At 44.2% G+C, this 14,564-nt stretch overlaps 1 protein-coding gene across 9 annotated transcripts in view; it reads left to right on the plus strand.

Moving 5' to 3' along the window:
* Positions 1–14,564, plus strand: part of TMEM94 (transmembrane protein 94) — a 104,105-nt gene that overhangs the window by 64,415 nt on the left and 25,126 nt on the right. For all 9 annotated transcript variants that reach the window (XR_006275766.1, XR_006275765.1, XM_038371373.1 and 6 more), the window contains 9 exons: positions 248–399; positions 1,457–1,559; positions 1,927–2,013; positions 2,513–2,629; positions 7,503–7,559; positions 9,503–9,607; positions 10,580–10,744; positions 11,102–11,311; positions 13,870–14,185. Coding sequence is in view for 7 of the 9 variants with exons in the window: in XM_038371373.1 (XP_038227301.1) it covers positions 248–399; positions 1,457–1,559; positions 1,927–2,013; positions 2,513–2,629; positions 7,503–7,559; positions 9,503–9,607; positions 10,580–10,744; positions 11,102–11,311; positions 13,870–14,185 (1,312 nt within the window). In the remaining 2 variants the exon portion in view is untranslated. The remainder of the gene's footprint in view (positions 1–247; positions 400–1,456; positions 1,560–1,926; positions 2,014–2,512; positions 2,630–7,502; positions 7,560–9,502; positions 9,608–10,579; positions 10,745–11,101; positions 11,312–13,869; positions 14,186–14,564) is intronic.

Genomic DNA, 14,564 nt, shown 5'->3' on the forward strand with positions numbered 1-14,564 from the left:
ATGATGCTGAGGAGTAAGTGTTCCATTTTGCAATAGATGTTGCATTCTGCTTCACATTCAGTGCAGCAACTTTGCAAATGAATTTTAAAGCATTGATGGTTTGAACGGTGTAGGAAACATGTCCTGTGTAGAACAGATTTCTGTGATGCTAAAACACCAATGCCTTTCAGGAAGTTTCCATTGAGTTGTCTGATTGTGCAGCCTTTGGACCTTCTTTCTGTCTTTTCTTCCTTTAATTTGATAACAGGATGATGAACACATTGTTCTGGAGCCAGGAGACTTGTTCCCCCCTTTCTCCCCTCCACCTTCCCCGAGGGGTGAAGTGAAAAAGGGACCTCAGAATCCTCAGCTGTATCGTCTCTTTCGTGTCCTAAAGACCCCAGTGATTGACAATGTCAGGTGTGCTAAATACTGCTTCTCATGTTTGTACAGGCTGGCTTGGTTCTTGTTGCAGTCTTGTATCAGAAGGGGTGGCGTTTTGCCAGTCCTGTACAGGGGGCTTCAGATAGACGATATTATCTCTTATCCATTATCTGGGAATGCTAGAGTTATAAGACTCTCACTGAACTCCTTCACTGGTTCTCAGCAGCTGCTAGGTCAGATGGATGCAGAAAGCCATATTCTCCAAACTGCTGGTTTAGCATCTCACCAGCAAACTGATTTGTGGTGATGGCAAGGAGATCAGATAATTTCTGCATCTGATAGCAAGCCCTTCACTTGGGCCCATTTTTATAGGGATCTGAGTTTTCTTTTTATTTTATTTTTTAAATTTGTGTTTGCAACTCAGAGACCAAGGACAAGGCTAGCTATCAACTCTTTAACCAGAGGCATCATCTCTAAATTATGGGCACAGAAGTTTGGATCTGCAGAGAATACTAACTTGTAGGGATAGTTGCTCTCCTTTTTAGAGTGGTGTAATTTTAAGAAGTAAAATGCTAATTCTTGGATGAGCAAAGAAAGGAAGAGCGAGAGGGCTGCAGATAGCATGAGGCAGGTGTTTCATTGTTACTTGATCTGGTTCAGCAGGGGGCAAAGCCCATTTTTAGAAACCGAGTGGGAAATATTCTCTTTCATATGACTATTGATCTTTTCGCTCTGAGTGGGTGGGATTCTCTGCAAGTTAATCCGTAACATCGGTGACCCGTCTGGTCAGCTAGAGATGTAGGTATCTGAATGTACTCTGACTAGACATGCAAATTGGGGCTTGAGAGCTGCGGTCAACCAGCTGAGGAGTCAAGGAGTCATTATATTTACTCCAGTGTCAAGTGCAAAGCTAGTAGTATGGAATGCCTGGCTTTGGATCTCTGAAACAGTGATCGGTTTCCTACCATGAAGCACTATTCTGATCAAGATAAACTAAAAAAGATTATAGTGGAGGAAGATGCAATGTTAGGGCCTTGGGACTGTTGGCTATTGTGTCATGGGCTGGGGCTGCTAACTGGTCTTGATGTTTCAGGTGGTGTCTTGACATGGCTTTGTCACGTCCCGTGACAGCTCTGGATAACGAGAGGTTCACAGTGCAGTCAGTGATGCTGAAGTGTGCCGTCCCTATTGTATTGGTAGGTCTGACTTTCAAACCACTGCCGTTGATGACCAATCTTGTCCCAAAGTTGCCAGAAGAGCAGGCCAGTACATCCCAGTAGAAGTTAAGAACCTGTGAGAAGTTCCAGCCAGTCACTAACCCTATATTCAGTTTGGGTAGCTCAAAGAAGTGCAGTGAAGATGCTGAACAGTCAGTATGTAGGTGTAGCAATGAGATGGGGTGGAGGGTGAGGGGCGGCGGGGGGGGGAGAAGGTTTGGTAATGCAGTAACGAACCAGCTTTGTCCTCCAGGATTTTCCAGGGCTCGCAGTGTTAAGGGGAGTGGAGACTCTCATTCCAAGTGGTGGTGGCTTGCTGAGGGTATTTCCTCTGTTTAACTAACAGGCTGGCTTCCTGATCACCAATGCTGTGCGCTTCATTTTCGTGGCTCCTGGAATTGCTTCTTGGCAGTACACTCTTCTTCAGCTGCAGGTAAAGGAGTCTCTTGTGCCCTCCCCACTCCCTCCTAACCAATGTATACACTGCAGCTAATTTCCTTTTAACACAAACCTTCCACACCTTCTCAGAGTGGCTTCTCTCCCTGTGCACGCTGAGATCAGGTGAAGCCCTCAGTTGAACAGCAGCTGTATCCCTAGTGTTTCCATCAGAATGGAATTTAATCTATTTGCCCAGGAATTTTTCTTTTTAATATTAAGGCTTAATGCCAAATCCATTGTGAAAACTGACTGCAAGTGGAGGTGAACTGCTGACTACCTCTTTTATGGCAAATCCCCATGGATTGTGGGTGTCTTTCCCTCAGGGTTCCTCAGTGTGTTTGCACTACTTTCAGTCTTTGCAAACTGAATCCTTTGCTCCTGACATTGCCCTGTGTCTGCCCTCTGCTGTGGTGAAGGGGAGGTCATGTGACAGACCTCAGTTCTAGCTTTATTGCTGTGCCGACTCTAGTTGGTGACCTAGGGTGGTTTTTCAGGTGAATGGCGTGCTGCCCATCCTTCCACTGCTCTTTCCTGTCCTGTGGGTTCTTGCTACAGCCTGTGGAGAAGCCAGAGTCCTGGCCCAGATGAGCAAGGCCTCATCCACCTCGCTGGTAGGTATTTCCCCATGTCCGGTCATTGTGTGTGGAGGGAGGGGTAGAGAAGATGATGGACTCTGTGAGAGGAACGCAGGGGGCAGTCTGTTCGTCAGGTGAATCCACAAAATCTTAAAAATTACAGTTGGGTGACCCCTGTTGGGTCATGTCTAGTCCATCTCCCTGGGGAGCAACAGCATCGTTCCCAACAGTATGTTCCCAGTTCTCTCTCCAGTCCAGTTTCAGCTGGTCCAAGCTCTTCTCTTGGAGTTTATTCCACAGTCAAATAGATCCGTTTAAGACAGGTTCTGTGGGCCAACTGATGGACAATTGTACCCTCTTAGTGGGAGTCTAAACTGAGACAAATGTGATGCCATAGCCAGAACAAAGGAACCTTTAGTGAATTGGAGTGGCTGGATGTTATGATGTCCTCCTTTTAACCACTGTTATTCCCCATGGGATCTGGGAGCTGCCACTTGAAATGCTGGGGGTCAGATTACAGGGATGCTCCCTGAAGTGGAATAGGGACTAAGGAAGTGAGGGTTATTTCCCATAAGGGCAGAGTGGGGTTAGCAGTTTTTCTTGGAGAAGCTGGTGAGGTTCTGATCCTGAGCTTTCTGAGATATAAACTGATCATTCAATGATGTGGGAGTATTTCCCCATGCACCTGCTCCTGATGGATCCAGGTGCACTATGGTGTGTTTATCTTCTTCTCAAACGTCTGTTTTGAAGTTTCTGCCTTTGACACAATTGCTCGGAATACCTCCTTGTCCTCCCTGAGACTCAATGTCCCCATATTATCTTGGTGCCTGTTCTTCTTCCTACAGGATATTCAGAACTTACACTGAAGTCAGTGGGAGTCACCTGTATCCTGTGCTGGCGTAGAATGAGGCAGATACTGCCTCCGTTGCATCCAAATGCTCCCTCACCATCTCCTTATAGTGGTTTCCCCTCTGCATGCTCACTGTCAGCATCACTCAGCTTCTGCCCTTGGTTCTCTGGCATGGTGAAATAGGTTAGGAACTCCTTGTCTTCCCTTCTTCATTGCTGTTGGCACCTCCATCCTATCACCCAAGCTCATGCCTTGGGTGTGTCCTTTTCTGTCTCTTCTCCCCACTTGTCCAAGCAGTTCACCAAATCCTGCCAGTTCTTTCTCCATGACATCTCAAATATGATCCTTCCTCCATGTCCCTACAGTTACAAAGCTTGTTCAGGCCTTCTTCACTCTGATCTTGACTAGGGCAGCCTCTCCTTTGGCCTCTCCATTCCCACCTTTCTTCCTTCTACTCCGTTCAGAATAAAGCAGTTAAGACCCTCTTCCTCTCTGTCAGCTGGATCATGCAACTCTGCTCCCTCCACTGCTGCCTTTCCTTTCCCATCAAGTTCAAGCTAATAGATCTTAAGGCCAGAAGGGACCACTGTGATCATCTTCTAGTATGACCTCCTGCATAAGACAGGACGTAGGATTTTCCTTTATTAATTCTGGCTTCAAGTCACATAGATGTGGTTGAAGTAGAACATACCTTTTAGAAAAACATCCAAATGTAATTTAAGAAATGCTAGTGGAGAATCCACCAGAAATCTTGGCGTGTTGTTCCAATAGTTATTTACCCTCAGTGTTAAGAAACTTTTTTTTTTTTTTTAAATTTCATTTCTAGTTCAGATTTGCCTAGCCTCACCTTTGAGAGATTGGATCTTGTTATACCTTGTTCTGCTAAATGGAACATTCAAATTTCTGTTCCACATGTAGCTACTTATAGACTACTGTGATCAAGTTACCCCTCTTTGGTAAGCTAAATACAGTTCCTCGAGTCTTTAACTATAAGGGGTGTTTTCTTGGTTCTTCTCTAAACCCTCTCCAACTTTTAACATCCTTCTTGAATTGTTGACACCAGATCTGGAGACAATATTCCAGCAGCGGTTGCACCAGATACAAACACAGGGTAATTTAACCTCCCTGTTCCTACTTTCTATTCCCTGTTTATGCATTCAAGGATTGCATTGGCCCTTTCGGCTACAGGGTCACAATGGGAGCTCATGTTCAGCTGGTTGTCCAGTATGACGTCCAAGTCTCTTTCAGAGTCACCGCTTCTCAGGCTAGAGTCCCCCAGCCTGTAAGTATGGCCTATGTTTTTTTTCCTAGATGTATGACTTTACATTTGGCCATATAGGGATGCATATTGTTTGCTTGTGCCCAGTTTACCAAGTGATCCGGAGCGCTCTGTATCAGTGATCTGTCCTCTTCATTATTTAGCACTCCCCAGTCTTTGTATCATTGACCAACTTTATCAGTAATGACTTAATTTTCTTCCAGGTCATATTTAATATTTTTAAATAGCACAGGGCCAAGAACCAGTCTCTGTGGGACCCCACTGGAAATACCCTCTCAATGATAATTCTCTGTTTACACTTACATTTTGAGACCTATCAGTTAGACTGTTTTTAATCCATTTAATGTGTGCCCATATTGGTATTGGTTCTAGTTCCATAATAAAAATGTCATGCTATACCAAGTCAGATGCCTTACAGAAGTCTAAATATATTAAATCAATACTGTTATCTTTAGCAACCAAACCTGTAATCTTGTCAAAAAATGATATCAAGTTAGACAGGGTGTGTTTTCCATAAACCCTTGTTGATAGCATTAATTATATTACCCACATAATTCTTCATTAATCCAGTCCTATAACACCCTGTAACAGAATGGCCTGTCTGGAGCAGCCTCCTGCAGCATGACAGGCACACCTGCCTCAGTTTTCCTTTTCAGAGTCTCCAGTAAATCCATTTCAGGCTCTTTTACTTAAATAATGCCCCTTCTTGGAGCCAGTTTATTACCAAAACACAGTTAACTACTGCTCAACAAAAATCCCAAACAGTCCATTTCCCACATCCAGTGTATATAGTCCTTAAAACCCCACTGTTCCCAGTGGGAACTTCCACAGCTGCTCTGCTGGGAGATCGTCATTATCAGGGGAATATCCCTCACTCCCTTTGGCCTCTTATGGTTCCTCTGAGTCCAGCCCTGGAGAAGTCATCAAGTAAGCTCCTCTTCTGCTCTCCTGTCTCCAGCCCTCCCCAGCCCTCGGCTCTGTCTCTCTGAGAGCCACCAAGCGACTCCTGCTGCTGCTCCCCTGCCTTCAGCCTTCTCTCAGGAACCACAGTTAGTTTTTTGGCTCTGGCAGCTCTCAGCGCCTGCCCTTTTTCTTTGCTCCACTGGTCTGTGCTCTCCGGTTCCCCTGACTCACCAAGTCTCTCTCCCCTGGTCCTTTATAGCCGCCAGGTGCTTCCGCCACCCTCTTAATTGGCCAAATTAGAGTACCTGCTCTGGCAGAGGGGTGCTGGACCTACTTCATTTACTGGGGCCAGCCACCCTGTGACACAGCCATTCCATTATTTTGCTCAAGTTTGAAGTCAGGCTGACAGGCTTATTATTACTTGGGTCATCCCCATTTACTGTTTTTAAGTATTAGCACAACATTAGCCTTCTAGTCCTGAAACTTTCCTTGTGTTCTAAGACTTAATGAAAATCAACATTAATGGTCCAGAGAGCTCCTTGGCCAGCTCTTTTAAAATTCTTGGCTGCAAGTAAATCAGCAGTTCCAGATAAAAGATGTCTGTCTTTGGTAGCTGCTGTTTAACATCCTCCTTAGTTAATGTTGGAATGGAAAGTATTTCATCATTATCACATGATATGCATACATCATCTGGCTTGTTCCCAAATACAGAACAGAAATATTTATTTGAATACTTCTTCCTTTTTTTCATTATTGTTGACAATTCTACCATTTCCCATCTAGTAATGTACTGATACCATTGTCATGGTTTCTTTTTGTTCTTGATATGCTTAACTCAGAAAAATCCCAAACCCTCTTCCTTGTTGTCTGTTACTCTGTTGGCTATAGATTTCTTCATGTGTCCTTTTCATTTCCTTATCAACTTTCTACATTTTCTAGCTTCTAATTTTTATTCATTGCTGTCAGTTTCCTCTTTTTTCCATCTGTTATGTATTGTTTTTATTTTTTTATTGTTGCTTTCACTTCTCTTCTAAGCCAGGCTGGTTTTCTAACAAGTGTACCTTTGTTTCTTGATTGTAACTTTTTGGGTATTTATTAAAAAGTTCTTAAACACTTCCCAATGATCCCTCACATTGCTCTATGTAAATTTTCTCCCAGCTGTTTGGCTCATATGTGTTTTTTAACTTTGTGAAATTGGATCAAGTGGAAGTATTACTGATTGGGACTTCATTCTATTTACACTTGCAACCACTGTTTTTTTTAGTTTTGTGAGTTGTTCCTCTTTCTGTCAAGATGAGAATTCCCCCTCATTGGATGCAAGACATTGAGTCGTAAAATTGTCATCTCTAACTTTCCCTCCCCTTCCAAGCTGTGCATGATTCCATCCCGCCGACATCTCTGATTTAATTTCCTATCTTATAGCCCCTTTCATTCTGCCTCCTTCCTCCATGTCCCTGGTGTTACAGCTGCCCACCTTTGCAATCCCTTCTTAAAGCTCCCTGCTTTCACCCAGTCCAGATCAGTTCAAACACTGCCTTCTCCTGCCTCAAAATATCAGCCTAAGAAAGAGCTGCGTCCTGGTGCGTCTAACTGGTGTAATCTGTCTCTTTAGTCTGTAAGCTTTTCAGGGCAAGGACCATGTGTTCATCCATGTCCTGTACAGCACCAAGCATGGTGCTTATCATTAACCAATAAAATAACATGGAACACTGGAGACAAGTTACTGGATTTGATGGACCATCTGTCTCTTCTGGTATGGCAATAGAGAGTAGGGCCCCTCCCTTTACCTCCCAGAATGCACAGTATTCAGAGAGGGACACTTCTCATGTACCATTTCTGAGCACACTGATAGTAACTGGTCTTTTCTCTTGCTACAGCTGGCTAAGTTTTCAGAGGACACTCTCAGCAGCTACACAGAGATGGTATCTTCTCAGGTACTGTTGTTACTATTTTTTACCAGTCTTCTGTTCTCTTTCTACTTCACTGCGAGCTCCGTAAGATCCTTTCCTTTCTCCCTCTGTTGTCTCCTGCTAGTCTCTAAACCTTCACTGCCGGTGGCAAATGCCTGCTGGCACTCTTTGTTTGCTGCTTTATTTTGCTCTGCTTGCAGGTTGGATGTCTTTCCCACACACCTCCTCATTTAGAAATTGCTCTACTGGCCAGGGTTGAGCTAAATGTGACAGGTGGTCCAGCTTGTACCCTTCAGGTTCCCATGAATTAGAATTTTTTGCTGAGGTTTTGAAACCAAGCTTTCCTGTATTGGAGAAAGCTTCTGTTTCAAGTCCTGTTGGTCGCTGTTGCTCTACAGGAGAAATAACTGGTCAGAAAATATGGGTACATAGCTGGAGGCTGGGGCAGAATTTAGCTTATCTTAAAAAAAACAACCCTCATCCAATCAAAACTAGTGAACAGGGAGATGGGAAGTAGCAGCAAAACTGGAGCCCTGGCAGAGGCGAAATATGAAGAGAGGAGAGGGGGTCATTTGGGATGAAAGCCTGATCCTGCTTCACCAGCTTCTTAATAAGTTTGTGTACATTACTAACACTTCCCAAACCAGAGCAAGCAAACTTTCAAAGGAACTATCCAGCTCCTCTTCAAATTATATCACCCAGATGAAACGGGATAATGTCTTGCCTAATCTGGCATTAGGATTTCCATTTCCTTGGGGAAGTAGAGGGATTCCCAAGGCTAATTAGAAAATCCCAAATGTCAGCAGGCTCAGTCTCTCCCCTTGCCACTGCTAGCCCCACGCATATCACTCTCTCTGAACATTTTCTTACCTTCCTATGCCAATTCATCCTTCAGATGAGCTGTGCAATTCAGTGCTTGAGCAATTAAAAAGTAATGACTTGAGGTCATCTCCCTGGTGCATAGATCTGTTCCCTTTTTCTGCTTCTGTGCGAAGACCTTGGCTGTAAGAAAGTGTCTGGATTAAATATGGCCTTTTCTTTTTGTTTTAAATTAAATATTATTCTGCATTTCTGACTACAACCATGGTGAGATTTAATCTGTCTATGTTTGTACATGGCCCTTATCAACATAGTATCTGAGCACTGGAGGAGTTCAAGCATGGGAGAAGTGATGCAAAGTGGTAGCAATCCAGAAATGCATTTAAAGCTTGCAGCTCAACATCAAATTCAGACCCAGTTCGGCTGGGAACAAGAAACAAACGGCTCTGAGGCTGGGAGTGGATCCTAGATTTGCAGAGATGAGCCCATATGTGTTAGCCTTCTGTCCATCCAGCTTCTGTTTGGGATAGTGCTCCTGTGGGAGACTGATTGTCTGTGACAGCAGCACGTTTAGTTTGTAGTATTTCCCTCATGCAACCCTTCCTTCAGTTGTTCATAGATTTGACTTTTAGTTAAACTGGATGGGGAGGCAATGGTTCTAGCAGAAAATAGAACCCAGACTCCTGACTGCCTGGGTTACCTTGGGCAAATCATTGCACCTCAGTGATTCAGTTGTCCCATCTGGAAATGGGTTTAACAGGCATGTGGTGGGGCACTGAAATCCTTTCATCCAAGGATCTGAGCATATTGTTTAGAAAAAAGATTCCAAGAGGCAGCACCAAGTTAACTGAGGTGAAACCCCTTCAAAATTTCCACCTGTATTTTCTGGAAAGACTGTGATGGCCCCAGCAGAATCGCTGTTCAAGGAACATATTTGCTGTTTGCATTCAATAGGGGGAGTGCCCTTGCCCTTGAAAACCTTAACCTACTCACACTTATAGTTCTGTCCCCCTGGCAATGGATTGTTTCACAGGGTCTCTTTGACTCGAACCTATAAGCATGTTTGTTAACTTCACACACCCCTCATCCCCCTTCCTCACCCAGGCTCTCCCCAGCGAATTGTCACCTGTGGTCTGCTTCTCTGACAGGAAATGATACGTTGTATCTGGAGCCACTTTCTGTGTGTTTTAAAAGGCAAGTCTCCAACACTCAGCTTCACCTCCAGCTTACTTCACAGCCTGGGATCCGTCACTGTGAGTATCACTAGGTTATCACAAGGAGGATACCTAAATGGGATACCTTGCTCTCTTCAATCACTGTGAAAATTCCCTAAGAAACAGGGCTGTAGGTGTTCCATTCACAGCGTTCTGAGTAAAGGTCTTGTGGGGTTTCTAGTCTCCTGGGTTTGCAAGAGCTTTATAACCTCTATTGTAAAGTGCTTTGAGGTCTAATGATAAGCACTATATAAGAACTAGACATCTACATAATAAGATTCCAGGATTTTCACTCGGAAGCCTAGAATGTCTGCAGTCAGTGTGAAGCAATGCAAACAGCTATGTGTATGGCTGAGAGCTCTTTTTGTTTAGAATATTGCCATGTTCTATTATCGCTGGGATTCAACATCTCTTCCCATCCAATTTTTATGCTCTCATCCGTTTTCTGCTTTTTTACACTTTATGAATTACACCCATATGACAGCACAAGCGTTAGCCTAATTATAACTGTCTTTAAACCAAATGGGCACCTATCCTCCCAGGAGCACACTTTTAGTAAAGACAGTGGTTTAGAGGACATTTGGTGTTGTCTGGTAGCTTAAGCCCAGGTCATACTCTTGTTCTATTCCTAGCTCTGCCAATGACATTTTTAAAAGAAAACAAAAAACCTCTTGATCTCCCTGAGCCTTGGTGTACTAGTCTGTAAAATAGGTACAAGACTTGCCTCCTGCTTATGGATTTCATGCTTAGTTTTAATAGGTCCTAAAATGAAACCTGCATTAAGTGACCATAAATCCAGATGGAACCAAATTGTGCTCAGTACACCTGGGCGTGCTTTCAGAATGCTCTCTCAAGATAGGGGTTTGCTTGACAAGGGACTTTTGTCCAGCTTTGTATCTGAAAACCCACCCAAGCCTTCTGCTGTTTTTCTGTGAATATATATTTTAGACATTAACTCACTAGGTGTTTTGTATTTTGGGGGGTGTTGCGGGATGTCTTGGGGTGTTTTAGGTGCTTTGCTGTGTAGACAAGCAGGGGATTCTATCCTGGCCAAATCCCAGTCCAGAGACTGTTCTGTTCTTCAGTGGGAAGGTGGAAGCTCCTCATGATAGCCATGAAGACCTGACGGATGAACTCTCCACGCGCTCCTTCTGTCACCCAGAGATGGATGAGGAGGTGAGGGATGGGTCATCAACAAAGTGATGCTTTGCTTTCAGCATGGTGTGGCTGGAAGCCTTAGCACTACCTGCCAGGCAACTAGATTCAGTTCATGATCTGGCAGGGCTTGCAGTGGTATAGAAAAGCAAGTGTTGAGCTCCTGGAGGAGAGTGTCGTTGCTTGAATGGTGAGGACCTGCTCCTCCAAAGAGTCCTGTCCAGTCCTCTTCAGTAGAGGCCAGAAGCTGCCCCACCCCCAGCTACCCAAATCCATCCCAGGATAGAATAGGCCTGGCATCATGCAAGTCAGTAGTGGGGATTTTCCATTCTATCCCATAAGTGCCTCATCACTGTTCACCTCCTTGCTCTCTTCTAGCCCCATGAGAGGGATGCTCTGCTTTCTGGTCCCATGATGGATATGGTCCATGTTGCCAATGAACAAGAGAGGAACGACTGGTCTAGTGACATGCCAAAATCTTCTGATGTCCATGTCCACAGAAAGCCAAACAGTAGAAGCAAGCATCCGTCGGGGTCCAACGTGAGCTTCAGCAAAGACACAGAGGGTGGTGAGGAGGAGGCAACCCAGGTAAGGTATGCAAAAATGGATGCAGTCAGCCTCTCACTGAGCTGTAGGACAGGCTGCATCGAGAGGAGAAAGAACCCTACCCACCCCCTGATTTGAGTTAGAGAATGGTGAAATCTAGCAGATTTGTATGAATTATGTAAGGAAAGGAGCAGCTGAATCTCATTGTACTCTGTGCCTTTTGCTGGCTTTGTGGATGGGAAGATGGCTCTTCAGCCAAAATAACATTATACTCGGGAGTGCTTGGCAGAGACATTAGGCGGCGAGTTACAGCCAGCATTGTAATCCTATTAGCTCCCACACCTTTGGATTTCCCCTCTTTCTGTGGGGTAAGGAGAGCTGTTCATTTAAATGGGCTCTTTTCAAAGTCTGAGGATTTAGTTAGTAGTACTAATTGCTCTAGAGGAGAGAAGAGGCTGTGAGGAGTCTCCTCTTCAGCATCCCAGTGATGCCAGCTCTCTGTTAGACTAGCTGCTGGTTTGGGTCAGATCTCTGGCAGACATGCCTGTGTGGTACATGGGAAAAGCCATACTGGGTCCAACCATCTACCCAGTATCTTCCAATAGTGGCTAATGCCAGGTGCTTCAGAGGGAATGAACAGAACAGGACAATTGATCAAGTGATCCGTCTCCTGTCATCCAGTCCCAACTTCTAGCAGTCAGAGGCTTAGGGACACCCAGAGCATGGGGTTGCATCCCTGACCATCTTGGCTAACAGCCTCTGATGGACCTGTCCTCCATGAACTTATCTACTTCTTTTTTGAACCCAGTTATATCTTTGCCTTTGCACCATCCCCTGGCAACAAGTTCCACAGGTTGACTGTGTGTTGTATGAAGAAGTATTTCCTTATATTTGTTTTAGACCTGCTGCCTATTAATTTCATTGGGTTGACTCCTGGTGTGTGTGTTTATGTGAAGGGGTAAATAACACTTCTCTATTCACTTTCTCTACATCATTCATGATTTAGACTAATAGACTAATATCCGTGGTCTACATCCCAGAGAACTGGTCAAATGATGAAGACAGTTTTTTAAACACATGGTTCAAATTTGATATGTTACTGCTTTTCATTATTCATGAGTATTTGACTGATCACCAAGCAGTCAAGAAATATACATAAATACTGAAACTGACAAAGAATTCTATTAGAAAGGCATTATTCCATAGTCTTCTATCAAAAATGTTACTTACTCAGACAGGGACCAGAATCTAAACCATGCAACAGGTGACCAGTTTCTGACCTTGAATACCGAATACCAGTAATGGATACTTTACCTGTAGCATGCCAAGTGTTCATTTATGGTAGATGTAGAATAATTCCACATATGTGGCCCATGTGCTTTGATGATACAAATAAATAATAATAATTAATATGTTCACAAAACCAACAGTAGATTGAGAATACTTCATGAAGTCAAAAACAAAAAAAACCCCAAGGCCAAATTAACCAAGTTTAGTTTTCATTAAATGCTAATTGACTGGTAATACTGGCCACTCATATGTATTGATTGTGCTCTCAGTTATTCTGAATTTACATCACTGTAGGTCCATGGATTTCAGTGGAGTTACTCCTGAACTGCCCCAGTGTAAGCAAGGGGAAAGTTGGGCATAGTATCTTCTAGTGACAAATTATGACCCTAATGGTATGTCTACAGTGCAATAAAAGACTCATGCCTGGCCCGTGTCACCCGACTGGTAATGGGCTTAGTGCTTAAGTAGGGCTTAATTTGTTAGTCTATAAGGTGCCACAAATACTCCTTTTCTTTTTTTAAAGAAATGTCTGTGTTTCTGTCAAGTATTGCCTGCTTCAGTTGCTGAATTGTAAGGGGAAGCAATCAGGGACGAATCTCACTTCATTCCCCTTGCACATCCTTTAGCATGGGCTGCATGTCCTTTTCCAGAGAAGAAAAGCATTCTCTTTACTGAAGGCCCCTTTCCCCTGGGAAGCGTTGGTTCTTTTAAGGACAGAACTAAAGGAGGTACCTGTTGCTAGTGTCTATGATGAGGATGCTCGGATATATTCTTGTGTATTTAGGGGATGTTACATACTACCTTCTTCTTAGGAGACTTCATCGCCATCCATCAAACTTCTGTCATCTTAAAATTAATCCTACAGTTCTTTCCCTGGTTATCTTCTGAGTTTGTTCATACTCCCACTTATGGCAATGGTAACACTCCCACAGATTTTGGAGTGGGAAGGATCAGGAACTTACTATTTGTTTTTCTAAATGTGGTACTAGAAAGTAGTTCAATCTCCCTGGAAAAGCCCCCAGGCCCTTTACAGTAGTCATTCCCTCATCACATACTCATTCATTTTCCTCCCTTAGAATTTAGACCTTTTAAAAAACGTTGTTTTTACTCCTCTGGAGAATCTCAGACTGTGGAACTAAGGAAGCTGCCACTTTTGAGAAGTGGAGGAAGCAATGGCCTGTTAATCTTCCCTGTTATATCTGGGACTCTCTCTTCTGCTAAGGGATACTAAGCTTGGGATGGGACTTGAAGCATCTCTAGCAACTACCTTCCATTATAACTAACCAGGTTTTTCTTGCATGTCTGATCAGGCTGGCGGTGACGGTGAGGGACTGGCCTGTGAGGCTGAAGACTTTGTGTGTGACTACCACCTCAAAATGCTCAGCCTGTCCCAGGACCAGCAGAACCCCTCCTGTATCCAGTTCGATGACTCCAACTGGCAGATGCACCTAACTTCCCTGAAGCCTCTGGGCTTGAATGTGCTGCTCAACCTCTGCAATGCCAGTGTGACGGAGCGCCTATGCCGCTTTTCTGACCACCTCTGCAACATTGCCCTCCAGGAGACTCACAATGCTGTGCTGCCTGTCCATGTGCCCTGGGGGCTCTGTGAGTTTGCAAGGCTAATAGGTAAGGAAGAACCAAACAAAGAGACAGCTGAGAAATGATAGCAAGCTTTCGTGGTAGTCTTACTGAGCCAGCTGAATACTGGGAGAGTACCAGAATGGTCCCTCTTTGTTAGTTGGAAAGCTGGAGTTCAGATCTGACTCTGATCTTTTCTCTTTGGGTCAATGCTCAGAGGTTTGACATCAGACTTGTTGCCAGTGTCAGTGGAGAGTTCACCGCTGACAGGTTCAGACACGGTGCTACAGCCTTTGAGTGACATTCATGGCTAAGAGTTTTCCCAGCCAACACAGGCTAAATTTGGTAAAGTTCTAGTTCAAATCCTTCAGTGTTATGGACAGCAGCAGTGCCGATGTAGAAGCTTTTTGCCCCACAGTGGCTAAAG

The sequence above is a fragment of the Dermochelys coriacea genome, chromosome 14, assembly GCF_009764565.3.
Source record: "Dermochelys coriacea isolate rDerCor1 chromosome 14, rDerCor1.pri.v4, whole genome shotgun sequence".
NCBI lineage: Eukaryota > Metazoa > Chordata > Testudines > Dermochelyidae > Dermochelys > Dermochelys coriacea.